This window comes from Aureococcus anophagefferens (assembly GCF_000186865.1).
Source record: "Aureococcus anophagefferens unplaced genomic scaffold AURANscaffold_1, whole genome shotgun sequence".
NCBI lineage: Eukaryota > Pelagophyceae > Pelagomonadales > Pelagomonadaceae > Aureococcus > Aureococcus anophagefferens.
Window position 1 is genome coordinate 211,574 of NW_008705561.1, and position 12,435 is coordinate 224,008.

Below are 12,435 nucleotides of genomic sequence, written 5' to 3' on the forward strand. Positions count from 1 at the left end.
TCTAAGCTGCCGGGCAGCTCTTGTGGCATGACTGCAATGCCAACCCACGAGTTTGCCTTGCAGAGGCATCTGCGGCCTCGCCGATCTGAGAAGCTCGAGGACTTGAGCCAGCTATGTCGACCGCGATGCGATTGCTCACCGCCGCCTGCGCGCTCTCGGGCGCTCTGGGCCTCGTCGCGCCCGTGGCGCGCACCGCGTCCCGCGTCGCCCGCGCGTCGGAGCCCGGCCCCCAGACGCCGACGCCGGAGCCCGAGAAGCCCAAGCCGGCGCCGTCGCCGGTGATCATGCCCACCGTGACGGGCGCCAACGGTGAGCAGATCGACGTCGTGAGCCGGCTGCTCAAGGACCGCATCCTGCTCCTCGGCAGCGAGGTCAACGACGAGGTCGCCAACGTGCTCGTCGCGCAGATGCTGTACCTCGCGAACGAGGACCCCGAGGGCGACATCACGCTCTACATCAACTCGCCCGGCGGCTCCGTGTCCGCGGGCATGGCCATCTACGACACGATGCAGTTCATCCCCTGCGACGTGTCCACGGTCTGCTTCGGCATGGCCGCGTCCATGGGCGCGTTCCTCCTCGGAGCCGGCTCCAAGGGCAAGCGCAAGTCGCTGCCGAACGCGCGGATCATGATCCACCAGCCCCTCGGCGGCGCCCAGGGCCAGGCCGCCGACATCGAGATCCAGGCCAAGGAGATCCTCTTCACCAAGGCCTGCATCAACACCTACATGTCCGAGTACACGGGCCAGCCCATCGACAAGCTCGCCGAGGACACGGACCGCGACTTCTACATGATGCCCACGGAGGCCCAGGACTACGGCCTCATCGACGAGGTCATCAAGACCAAGACGTCCCACATCAACCTCGGCACGATGCCCTCCCTCTGAGGCGGCCGCGCGCGCGGCGAGTAAGCGGCGGGGTCGTTCCGAGTTCGTACGTGCGGCACGCGTTTGTGGTTTATGTTTCTAGGACGGCGACCCGCGCCTCGATCCTCTAGGGCAGCCGCGAGCTCTCTAGCGAGTTCGGCGTCGGTCAGCTCGAGCTTGGAGAGGCTCGATGGGCGTCCGTGTCGGCGACGTTGAGTGAATGTTGAACATCATTGAACTTGCCAGCGACGAATATGACGCAGTCGAGGATGGTCATGCATTCGTGGCTAGCTTTCGCGCTCCTGCGCGTGTCGTCGGCGCTCGTCGCGCCGGCGCAGCGCGCGCGGATCGGTAGCCATCTCCCTGCCGGGATCCAGTTCGGCGACACGGGCGGCGCGGCCATCGTGCTCGACGACGTGGCCGTGCGGCGGGGCCCTGTGGAGCTGCTGAGCGGCGTGAGCTGGCGCGTGTTGCCCGGCGAGCGCTGGGGCATCGTGGGCCCCAACGGCGCGGGCAAGTCGACGCTGCTCGGCGCGATCCTGGGCGTCCACGAGTCGACGACGGGGGGGATCGCCGTGAAGGAGGACGCGTCCGTCGGCTACCTCGAGCAGACGGGCGTCGGCGGGTCGTCGTCGACGGTCCGCGAGGAGGTCATGTCGCGCATGGGCGATCTCGCTGCCGCGCAGGCCGAGCTCGACGCGGCGACGGCGGCCGTCGAGGGCGGCGACTACTCGGAGGCGGCGCTCGAGCGCATGGGGACCGCGCAGGAGGACTTTGAAGACAAGGGCGGCTACACGGCGGAAGAAACAGTAGCCAAGGTGCTCGGCGGGTTGGGCTTCGACGTGAAGAGTGATCTGGACCGGCCCTGCGGCGACTTCAGCGGCGGCTGGCAGATGCGCATCGCGCTCGCGCGGCTCCTCCTCTCGGGGCCCGAGATGTTGTTATTAGACGAGCCGACGAACCACCTCGACAGCGCCGCGCGGTCCTGGCTCGCGACCTACCTCGCGGACTACGAGGGCACGCTCGTCCTCGTGAGCCACGACACGGCCATGCTCAAGCGCGCGCGCGGATCAGGGCGGCACAAGAGAGCGAAATTCCCAACTTCAAAGGCTCCGATCGCGGCCGTTTTCCACTCGTTTCGGCTGATTTTTGGACGAGCGATCATCTCTCGGAACGGTCTCGAAGCATGAATGCTTTTCATGGAACGCGCGCGCGCGGAACCCTCACGTTGAAGCGACAATGAATCACTCTGTTCCCGCCCAGGTGCGACTCCATCGCGGAGGTCGTCGGCGAACAGCCGCGCGCGGACCGCCCCGCGGGCCACGGCCGGCGCCTCGAGGCCTACAAGAGCTGCTCCTTCGACAAGTGGCGCCAGCAGCGCGCCGAGCGCGCGGCCCAGTGGGTCACGGAGTACGAGAAGCAGAAGGTCGAGGAGGCGGATCTGGAGGATTTCATCAGGAGATTCGGAGCAAAAGCGTCGAAAGCGGCGCAGGCCAAGGACCGCGAGCGGAAGCTGGAGCGGCTGCGCGAGGTCATGCGCCCGCGGCCGCCCGACGACATCGTCCAGCTCGCGAAGACGCTCGCCGACGAGACGGAGGCGCTCAAGCAGGCGTCGCGCGACGACGCGCCGGAGACCAATTTGGGCGACACGGTGGCGTCGCCGCTCCTGTCGACGCGCACGAAGACCTACCTGAAGTTGCCGACGCCGCCGGAGTGCGGCAAGATGCCCGTGGAGCTCAAGGGGGCGACCTTTGGGTGGCCGCCGCGCGCGTCGTCGGCGCCGCGCGCGAAGCGCGCGCGGCGCTCCGACGACGAGCTCGAGCTCGAGGACATCGACGTCGACGTGAAGCCCATCGTCCGCGACGCGAATTTGGCCGTGGAGCGCGGCATGCGCATCGTCGTGCGCGGCGCGAACGGCGCGGGCAAGTCGACGTTGGTGAAGGCGGTCGCGGGCGCGTTGCCGCTCATCGCGGGCGAGCGCCGGTGCGACGACCGCCTGAGCCTCGGCTTCTTCCGCCAGGACCTGAGCCAGGAGCTCGACCAGGAGGCGACGGCGCTGGAGGTCGTGCTCCGGGGCACGCGGAAGGACGGCGACGCGATGACGTCGGAGAAGCAGGGCCGCGACACGCTCGGCGCGCTGGGCCTCCGGGGCGAGATGGCGCTGCGCAAGGTCGGCTCGCTCTCCGGCGGCGAGAAGGCGCGCGTCGCCCTCGCCTGCTTCGTGCTCGTGCCCAACAACGTGCTCATCCTCGACGAGCCGTCGAACCACCTCGACGTCGACACCGTCGCGGCGCTCGCGAACGGTCTGAACGCCTTCGAGGGCGCGGTCATCGTCGTGAGCCACGACCGCGCCTTCGTCGACGAGCTCAAGCCGACGCACGTCGCGACGGTGGCCGACGGCGCCGTGTCGCTCGAGAAGCGCGACCTCACGGACGCGGACTGGGACGTGTCGTCCATCGACGAGCGCGGCGCGCCCGCGGCCGACGCCGTCGTCGTCGCGGAAGCCGAGGCGCCGGCGCCCGTCGTCGAGGTCGTCGAGGACGACAAGACGCGCAAGAAGCGCCACAACGCGCCGAAGCGCATGGAGAAGCTCGAGGCGCTCATCGCGGACGCGGAGGCCGCCGTCGCGGCCATCGACGCCGACATGGCGGCCGAGCGCGACGCGGGCGCGCTCATGGGCCTCCAGGAGAAGCGCGACGCGACGCAGGCCGACGCCGACAAATTCTGGGCCGAGTACGGCGAGCTCGAGGAGCTCCTCGCCGCGGCGTAAGGAGGTGTCTATGCTAGACTCCAGGTGGCTCACTTACTACCAAGGGCAGCGGCGGCTCGCTTCGCCCGCCGTCGGCCGCGAGCCTCGGCGATGGAGAGCGTTTTGAGGATGTCGAAGAAGGCTGGGTCGATTTTGTCTTCGTCCGAGATGTGTTTTTTGAGCATGACATTCAGAGGTGTCTCCCCTTGTCTGCCCCACAATGCGCTTGCGAGTGCAGTGTCGCATTTCAGAATCGCTTTCACAAGTTCGAGAACTTCAGGCCAAGGGTGTTTCGAAATATTATACGCAACGAAATGGAGCAGTGTAACCCCATCATTGGACTTTTGTGCATACCCAAGATCCACCCCAAATTCGAGAAGAAGCTTCAGCACATCCAGTCTCGAACCGTAGTCATGGTTCACTTGACGAAAAAGTAGTCCATACAGGGGTGAAGTGTTTTTTCGGTTGCCGTGAAAATTCGGATCCGCGCCTGCTTCCAACAGCATGCGGATCACATCCAGCCGCTGGCGCCGGCAGGCGACTTGGAGCACACAGATGTCATCGAAAATAAACTTTGGATTCGCGCCCCGAGCGAGTAACTCCGAGACCCACGCGGCAGGAACTAATCCATAGACGGCGGCTTGCAGGGCGCCGTCCAGAGGCAACTGAGACAGCAACGACTTGAATGCGGCGCACGACACGCAAGACACGTCAAGAGGTTGCAACTCCCCATCAACATCATACGCGCCCAATCTGAGATCCGCGAGATCTTTTAGCTGTCGCAGCGCGCCTGAGCGGACGAGCCGATCGCATTCCGTTGGGAAGGATGTCAGGTCTGCGCCAAAAGAGAAATACATGGTGAACGCGCGAAGGTCCTTCATGATGCGCAGAGGCCAGCTGAGAGCTCTCAGATCCTCCGCGGAATCAGCACAACAAACAGTTAGCCCCCGGCAGCGCGTCAACTGCGAGACGATGCCCACACAGGAGCAGGAGAGACCGCGCGGCGTGATCCCATGGACTTCCTGGACACAGGGTAGAGCCGCCCGCGCCGCGCGGTCCGTAGCGGTAGCTTTCAATATTTCATCGAAGTCCAGGTAGTCGAGGATGCGCCCTCGGAGGTGCGCGTCGAGGTGGCGCATGGCAGCGCGCGCGCCCTCGTTCCGCGCCATGAGGCGCGCGCGGTTCTCGGCGCGGGACGACGCCCGCGCTTCACGCGCGCTCGTTGCTTGTCCTGCTCCAACCATGCCCGCCTTCTTCTCGAGTCGCGGTGCAAATAGCCAAAGCTGAAGTGCTCGAGGAGCTCCTCCGGCGGCGTCAGGAAAGACGGAGCTTCTTACCCTAGGGCTACCGGTTCATGGACTCGGCTCTGGATAGCTGGGAGGCGATAGCGTGGAAGGCTGCTGCCTGCAGTGCTGGCTGGTTCTCGACAGGGACATGGAATGCAAAAAGGGTGTTCAGTGGTGTTTCGCGGCAGGATTCTTTTCTGGCCCACACGGCGCTGGCGAGGGATCGGTCGTGGTCCAGCAACACTTCGACAACTTCGAGGATCTCGGACCAACGGCGTCCCTTATTCTGGGCGAGGATATCGTGGAGCGGAGTAGATCCACTTTTTCCAACACGTCGAGGATCGGCGCCAAATTCGAGAAGCAGCTCCACCACATCCGCTCGTGTACCATCGTCTCCCTCGAGCTCACGAGGCAATACTGCTTTGTAACAATCCGACTTGGGGCATGCGCCGGCATCCAACAACATGCGAATAACGTCCGGTCGCTGAAACTCGCAAGCTGATTCGAGCACACTAAGATCCTCTACGGTGTATTTCGGGTCCGCGCCCAGAGCCAGCAGTTCCGAGACGCATGACGCGGGAACGCAGCCAAACGTCGCGGTCATCAAAGCACAATCCAGCGGCAGTTGACGCAACAACTTCTTGAACGCGGCGGACTCCAAGTGAAAAGCGTCCATGGGAAGAGCGCTTCTTTTAGCGTCTAGCATGCCAATTTCAAACCACTTAAGGTTCTTTGATCCTCGCAGCGCTCCCGTGCGGACTAGTTTTTCGCAGTCCTCCTCCCAGGTGGTCATGTCCGCGCCGCTTACGAAGAAGATGGACAATTGCTCGAGCGCCTTCATGAATGTCAGAGGCCACGCGAGGTGCACAAGATCGCGCGGCTCTGCCACGTCGACGTCCAGTGTTCTGGTCCGTGTCAATTTCGACACGACGTTCACGCAGGAAAGAGCACCTGCCTTGATGTCACGGACTTCCTTAACACAGAGTAGAGCCGCCCGCGCGGCGCGGTCTGTCGTCGAAGCTCTCAAGACATCGGTGAACTCTAGGTGATCGAACACCGCTGCGCGAAGGTGCGCGTCGAGGCGCCGCATCGTTGGGCAGCCAGCTGGGGAGCCGGTCGCTCAAAAGTTCAAGAGCGACGGCACCCAACCAACGTGAAGCGCGCGGCGACGATGGCACGCCTGATATCGATCGCAGCAATGCTCATCGCCGCCGTCGGCGCTCTGCGGCCCACGCGCATTCAGCACATGCGTAGCGTGCGCAGACTAAGCGCCTCAGACGCCAGCGCCGACGAGATGAAATTGTTCTGCGAGGAGACGGCCGAGGCGAGCGCCGACGCCGTGCGCAAGGTGCGCGCTCCTCCGTCCCACGCGCGCGCGCGCATCCCGCCGCGCCAACGCGCGCGCGTCTCGCAAATTCGACGAAATCACAGATGTCCGTCGAGGAGCGCGTGCAGCGGTCGATGGCGGCCGAGGCCGCGGAGGATCGCATGATGGCGCTCGCGGGCGAGCTCGAGGACGCGATCGACGCGGGCGACGCGGCGCTCGAGGCGGAGCTCCGGGCGAACATGGCGGCGACGCGGCAGCAGTACAAGGACCTCGTCGGCGGAGGCTCGAGCCTCTTCGTCGACGCCGTGAGCGAGGCTTCATAACGTAGTCCGACGGCAGGCTCACGTGGCAGGGGAGGGGCCTCGTCTACTCAGGTCAGGTCCGGCGATACCGTAGAACAACGGGAGCGAGAGAAGTCCGGGTCAACAACAGGAGTACAGAGCGGCGCGCTTGTCGCGCCGCGGCGGGGGGATGCGGGTGCGGCCTACTTGCGGCCGCGGCGCGAGGCCGGCTTCTTCTTCGGCGGCGGCGACTCGTCCTCGTCGTCGTCGTCGTCCTCCTCCTCCTCGAGGGGCGCGGCGGGCATCCAGGAGCGGCGGCGCTTGCGGTCCGCGGCGTCGGCGTCGTCGTCGTCGTCGTCCGTCGTGATGTGGCCCGCGTCGCCGGAGTACGCGCGGCGCGCCGCGGGCATGATGGGCTCGTCGTCGGAGTCGGAGTCGGCGCCGTCCTCGGCGAGGGGCTCGAGGAGCGGCGGCGCGTCGTAGGTGCGGCGGCCGCCGGGCAGCGGGTCGTCGTCGGAGTCGGACTCGGCGCGCGGCGGCGCCGGCGCGGCGTCGTCGTCCTCGTCCGCGGACTCGTCGATCTTGCCGAGGGGCGTCGACCGGGCCGACGACGGCCGGCTCGACGCGCGGCGGCGCTTGTCGCCGGACCGCGGCGCCGGTTCCTCCGGCTCCGGCGGCGGCGGCGCGCGGGGCTTGGGCCGGGGCTTGCCGCCGCGGAGCGCCGCCTCGAACGCGTCGAGGCGCGCCCAGGCGTCGTCGTCGTCGTCGTCGGCGCCGTCCGGGCGCCGGAGCGCGCGGGACCGCGCGTCGAGGGCCTCGAGGACCGAGGCCCGGAGGCCCGCGTCGCGCCGCGCGCGCGCCGATTTCGCGTTCTTGCGGCCGTCGGCGACGTAGGGCAGCAGCCCGGCGAGCCCCGCGAGGCTCGCGGGCGGGTTCGCGAAGGCCGCGTCGAGGCCCCCGTGGAGCACGCCGTGGAGCGCGTCCGTCGCCGCGGCCGCGTCGTCGCCGAAGGACGCGCGGAGCGCCTTGGCCAGCGCGGCCCCGAGGTCCGCGACGGCGTCGCGCGCGGCCTCGTGTTCGTCCTCGTCGCCGTCGTCGGCGCCGAGGAGGGCCGCGACGCGGTCGAGGGCGCGGAGGTGGACCGTGGCGGCGTCGTCCGGGTGCGCGGCGAGGGCCTCGGCCGCGGCCGCGAGGATCTCGGACTCCTCGGCGGCGGCCGCGACGGCGAGCACGGCCGCGAACAGATCCTCGCGCTGGGGCGTGTCCGGCCGGCCGCCGGCGACGAACTGGAGGGCCGGCTCGAGGACGAGGCGCGCCGGGGACGCGTCCTTCGTCGCGGCCTTCCACGACGACGCGTAGTGCTTGGGCGTGGGCCGCGCGGGCGTCGCGCCGAGCGCCGCGGCGCCGTGGCGCCAGACGACGTCCGCGGCGAGCGCCGCGAGGTCGCGGTCGTCGTCGACGGGCAGCGCCAGCGCCGCGAACCCGCGCTTGCGGCGCAGGCCCGGGTGCGCGAGGCCGCCGGCGGCGGCGGCGGCGACTGCGAGCGCGCGGAGCTGCGCGGCGTGGAGCGCGGCCCAGGCGTCGCGGTCCAGGTCGCTCCGCAGGGACTTGGCTCCGTTGACGCCGTCCTGGGCCTCGGCGAGGGACCGCTGGGGCGCGACGGCGAACTCGTCGAGGTGCGCGACGAGCAACGTCTTCGCGGCGGCCGCGGCCGCGACGACCGCGGGGTCCGCGGGAGCGTCGCCGTCGTCCCTGGCGCCGTCGGCCCTGGCGACCGCGCGCGCCGCGACCCAGGCGTGGAGCGACGCGAGCGCGTCGAGCGCGTCGACGGCCGCGCCGTCCGCGGCGGCCGCGTCCTCGGCGACGCGGTGCTTGAGGTCCTCGAGGAGCCGCGCCGCGTCGCTCTTCTTCAGGCAGGCGGCGACGTCGGCCTGGGCCGCGAGGGCCGCGAGGCGCCGCGACGCCGCGCGGCCGTCGGCGACGGCCGCGTCGCGCTCGAAGCGGTCGTCCTCGCGGTCCGCGGCGTCGCGGAGCGCGCGGGCGAGGCGGCCGCAGCAGGCGCCTAAAGCGGCGTCGACCTGCTTCTGCGCCGCCTTGGCGTGGCACACGAAGGCCCGCGCGGCCTCCGCGGCGAGCCGCGGCGCGGCGCCGGACCCGCGCTCGACGGCGCCGAGCGCGGCCGCGAGGACCGCGACGTAGCGCGCGTCCTTCGTCGGCGCGCGCGCCGCGAAGGCCGCGAGGCCCAGGAGGTGGGGCAGGAGGCCGTCGTCGGCGCCGTACTTGCGCAGCAGGCCCGGCAGCGCGTCGAGCAAGGCGGCGCCGAGCGCCTCCGCGCCCGCGGCCTCGGTCCTAGACGCCGCCGCGAGGAAGAGGCGCAGGAGCACGTCCACCAAACGCGCGGCCTGGGGCGACTGCGTGCCGACGTCGTCGCGGCCGAGCACGTCGACCCAGGCGCGCCAGTCCTGGAGCAGCGCGCGCGAGTCGTCGCCGAGGTCGAGGAACGCGTCCGCCGCGAGCGGCGCGAGCGCGAGCGGGCCGTCGTCGCCGAGGATCGACGCCTCGACGAAGCGGCCGAGGTCGTGGAGCGTCTTCGCGCCGTCGCCGCCGGCGCGCGCGACGTCGAAGTCCTCGTACTTGAGCGCGAGGCCGAGGCACGCGGCGCGCAACTCGGGCGCCGCGTCCTCGTCGACGATCTTCGAATACACTTTATCCGTGACGTCGGCGACGTCGTCCTCGCCCAGATCTAACTCCGCCAGGAGGCCGCAGTCCATGCAGGCGTCGAGCGCGCCGACGGCCGCGGCCCGCGCGGCCTCGTCGACGTCGTGCGCCATCTCCGCGAGCCGCGGCACGAAGCGCGCCGCGAAGTCGCCGAGGGCCTCGCGCGTGGCGTCGTCGACGGCGCCGAAGGCCCGCGCGAGCGCGCCCGCCGCCGCGGCGCGCTCCGCGCCCTCGGGGAAGTCGAGGACCCACGCGACGTACTTGAGGTAGCGCGTGTCGAGGTACTTGGCCGGCCGCGCGGCGATCCACTTGCCGAGGCGCTCGACGACGGCGACGCGCACGCGCGCGTGGACGTCGCGGTAGCGCTTGCAGAAGACGTCGTCGAAGATGGCCTCGCCGAGCTCGTCGAGCCGCTCGAGCGACGCCTCGAGGTCGTCGGTCCGCTTCCGCACCGCCTCGGCCTTGGAGCCCTTCTTCGGCTTCGCGCCGCCGCCGAGGGCCTCGAGCTGGGCCGCGCAGCTCGCGACCTGGGCCTCCAGCGCCGCGGCGGCCGCGGCGACGGCGAGGCCCACCTCCATGGCGCCCGCCGCGCCCGCGTGGCGGCAGTGGACGACGTCGTGGCGCGCGCACGCGCCCAGCGTCTGCGACACGGCGCCGAGGGCCTCGGCGTCGTAGGACGACCCGGACCGGCAGCGGTCGACGATCTTGCCCCAGACGGCGTCGAAGCGCGCGCCGAAGCCCGTCTTCTTGCTCGACGGCTCGTGCACGGGGTACGCGTGCGGCCGGTCCTTCGCGCCGAGCTGGTCGCTCAGGGCCTCCAGCGGGTCCCGCAGCGCCTCGCCGTCGCCGGCCTCGAGGTCCAGGCTCTCGCCGACGAGCGCCGGCGCGTCGACGGCGCCGCAGGCCTCGAAGACGAACCGCGCGAGCATCGCCGCGCCTGCGATTCCGCCGCGTTCGGAGCGCGCGGTCGAGCGTCCCCGCGCGCGCGCGCGCGCAGGCGCGCTCCCGGTCGGCGCGCGCGCGCGCGCCCATCCCTGAAGACGACGCCGGCCCCGCGCCCTTGCCCGCGTTCGCGGCGTACTCGACGACCCACGCTTCCGCCGCCGCGTCGAGGTCGTAGTCCTTGTTCTTGAGCTTCTTCGCGTCCATGCACGCCTCGAAGAGCCAGCTCATGTTCTTCGGGTTCTTCGGCGCCCGCGGCGCCCGCGGCGCGCGCGGCGCGCGCTTCTTCGGCGCCGCGCTGGGCATGGGCTCGTCGTCGTCGGAGTCCTGCGCGAACTCCTCGTTGTCTTGGGTCAGCTGCATCGCCGCGCGCCGCGCGAACTCCTGCGCCGCGAGCTCCTCGGCGTAGCTGACGGTCTGCTTCACGGCGCGGCGCGGGCGCGTGGCCATGGTTGTTGCGTGCGCTCTCTTGCAGCAGAGATGGCGGACCTTTGCGCGCGAAGCCGAAGCTCGACTCTTGAAAACCTGGTCGATCAACTGGCCGGCCGGGGGTCGCGCGCGCGTCCCAGATGGGCGAAGAGTCGTAGCAAGGCTAGCTACGGCCTTCTAGGACCGTCGCAGGACAGCCTGAGAGGCGTGGCTCTTACGTGCTGGTCTTGCGAGTTCGAGGCGTGGCTGTCAAAATTGAATTTACCCCCGGCCAAGTGCGGCACCGAGAGAGGCAACATCTCCCGCTCAAGTGCTGCTCCCTCGCGGCGAGCGGCGGCAGCGACGCGCGCAAGGCCACCCACCGCGTCGCAGCCGGACACCGCCGCGCTGCAGCAACCGCACGCGACAGCCACCGTCGCGCGGCGCGCTTGCAAAAGAGATGCCGTCCTGGCACGCCGGGACCACCGGCGCCGTCGAGGACCTCTTCATCCCGGCAAAAACATACGAGGGCTCGCGGCCGGGCTACGTCTTCTCGACGCGCGACGGCCGCACGGGCTACTACAGCGACGCGCGCGCCGCGAAGCGGCCGCGCGACGACGGCGCCGAGAGCGCCGCCGCGAAGCGCGCGCGGCCCGACGACGACGGCGGCGTCGAGGCGATCCTGGCCAAGGCCGACGAGGCGGAGATCACGGAGCTCGACGCGGCGTCGCTGAAGCGCCTGCTTCTCTCGCTGGAAAAGAAGATCACGCGGAACCAGCAGCTGCGCGTCAAGTACGGCGACGACCCGAGCCGCTTCGCGGAGAGCGAGGTCGATCTGGACGACGCGCTCCAGCAGATGGGCCTCTGCGCGGCCGCGCCGGAGCTCTACGGGTCGCTCTGCGACCTCGGCGGCGTCGCGTCCATCGTCGGGCTGCTGTCGCACGAGAACGCGGACATCTCCGCGTCGGCGTGCTCGCTGCTCTACGACCTGACGGACGCGGACGTCGTCGACTCGTCCGAGGCGGGCGCCGCGGGCGCCGCGACGCTCGCCGCGGCCATCGAGGCGGCGCAGGGTCTGGAGGTGCTCGCGTCGAACGTCGCGCGCTTCGACGAGGCCGTCACGGAGGAGGCCGAGGCCGTGCACAACACGCTCGGCGTCTTCGAGAACGTGCTCGACGTCGGCGGCCCGGGCGCCGCGGAGGCCGTCGCGGCGAAGACGTGCCTCGGGCCCTGGCTCCTCGCGCGCGCGGGCGTCAAGGGCTTCGGCCCCATCAAGCTCTACGCGTCGGAGATCCTGAGCATCCTCGCGGGCGCGTCCGAGGCCGCGGCCGGCGCGCTCGCGGAGGCCGAGGTCGGGGGCGCGGACGGCGTCGACGCGCTGCTCACGGCCTGCGCCTACTACCGGAAGCGCGCGCCCGCCGTCGGCGACGAGGAGGAGTGCGTCGAGAACCTGTTCCAGGCGCTGGGGTCCCTCGTGTCGTCCGCGCCCGCGACGACGCTCCCGCGCCTCGTCCGGTCCGAGGGCGTCGAGCTCCTCGTCAAGTGCGCCAAGGAGGGCAAGCACGCCGCGGCCTGCGCCCTGCGCGTGCTCGCGGGCGCGCTGGAGTGGGGCAACCTCGGCGACGACGGCGACGCGAACCCGCTGCCGCCGTTCTTCGCGTGCGGCGGCCTCAAGGTGCTCTTCCCCGCGCTCCGGGGCCGCGGCGCCGCGCGCGGCGCGATCGTCGCCGGCGACAAGCGGAGCCGCCAGCGCGGCGGCAAGATCAAGCGGCGCCGGCGCTTGGTCGACGACCAGCGCGACCTCGACGAGCACGTCGTCTCCGTCGCCGCGTCGATCTGCCTCTACGCGGGGCCGGAAGCG

General features: G+C 70.2%; 3 protein-coding genes across 3 annotated transcripts; 2 read left to right on the plus strand and 1 right to left on the minus strand.

Annotated features, from left to right (window-relative positions):
- Nucleotides 1-111: 111 nt before the first annotated feature.
- AURANDRAFT_70482 (hypothetical protein) lies at nt 112-3,636 on the plus strand (the record flags this gene model as incomplete). Its single annotated transcript, XM_009033939.1, has 3 exons — nt 112-830; nt 1,127-1,998; nt 2,127-3,636. Coding segments are annotated over 3 exons (3,098 nt in total), but the record flags the coding sequence as incomplete, so codon positions are not given.
- A 3,073-nt stretch (nt 3,637-6,709) lies between these two features.
- Nucleotides 6,710-10,616, minus strand: AURANDRAFT_60440 (hypothetical protein; the record flags this gene model as incomplete). Its single annotated transcript, XM_009034543.1, has 2 exons — nt 6,710-10,075; nt 10,143-10,616. The coding sequence occupies 2 exons, from the start codon at nt 10,614-10,616 to the stop codon at nt 6,710-6,712; spliced, it is 3,840 nt and encodes a 1,279-aa protein (XP_009032791.1).
- A 793-nt stretch (nt 10,617-11,409) lies between these two features.
- Nucleotides 11,410-11,754, plus strand: AURANDRAFT_7421 (hypothetical protein; the record flags this gene model as incomplete). Its single annotated transcript, XM_009033881.1, has 1 exon — nt 11,410-11,754. A coding segment is annotated over one exon (345 nt), but the record flags the coding sequence as incomplete, so codon positions are not given.
- Between the last annotated feature and the right edge of the window lie 681 nt (nt 11,755-12,435).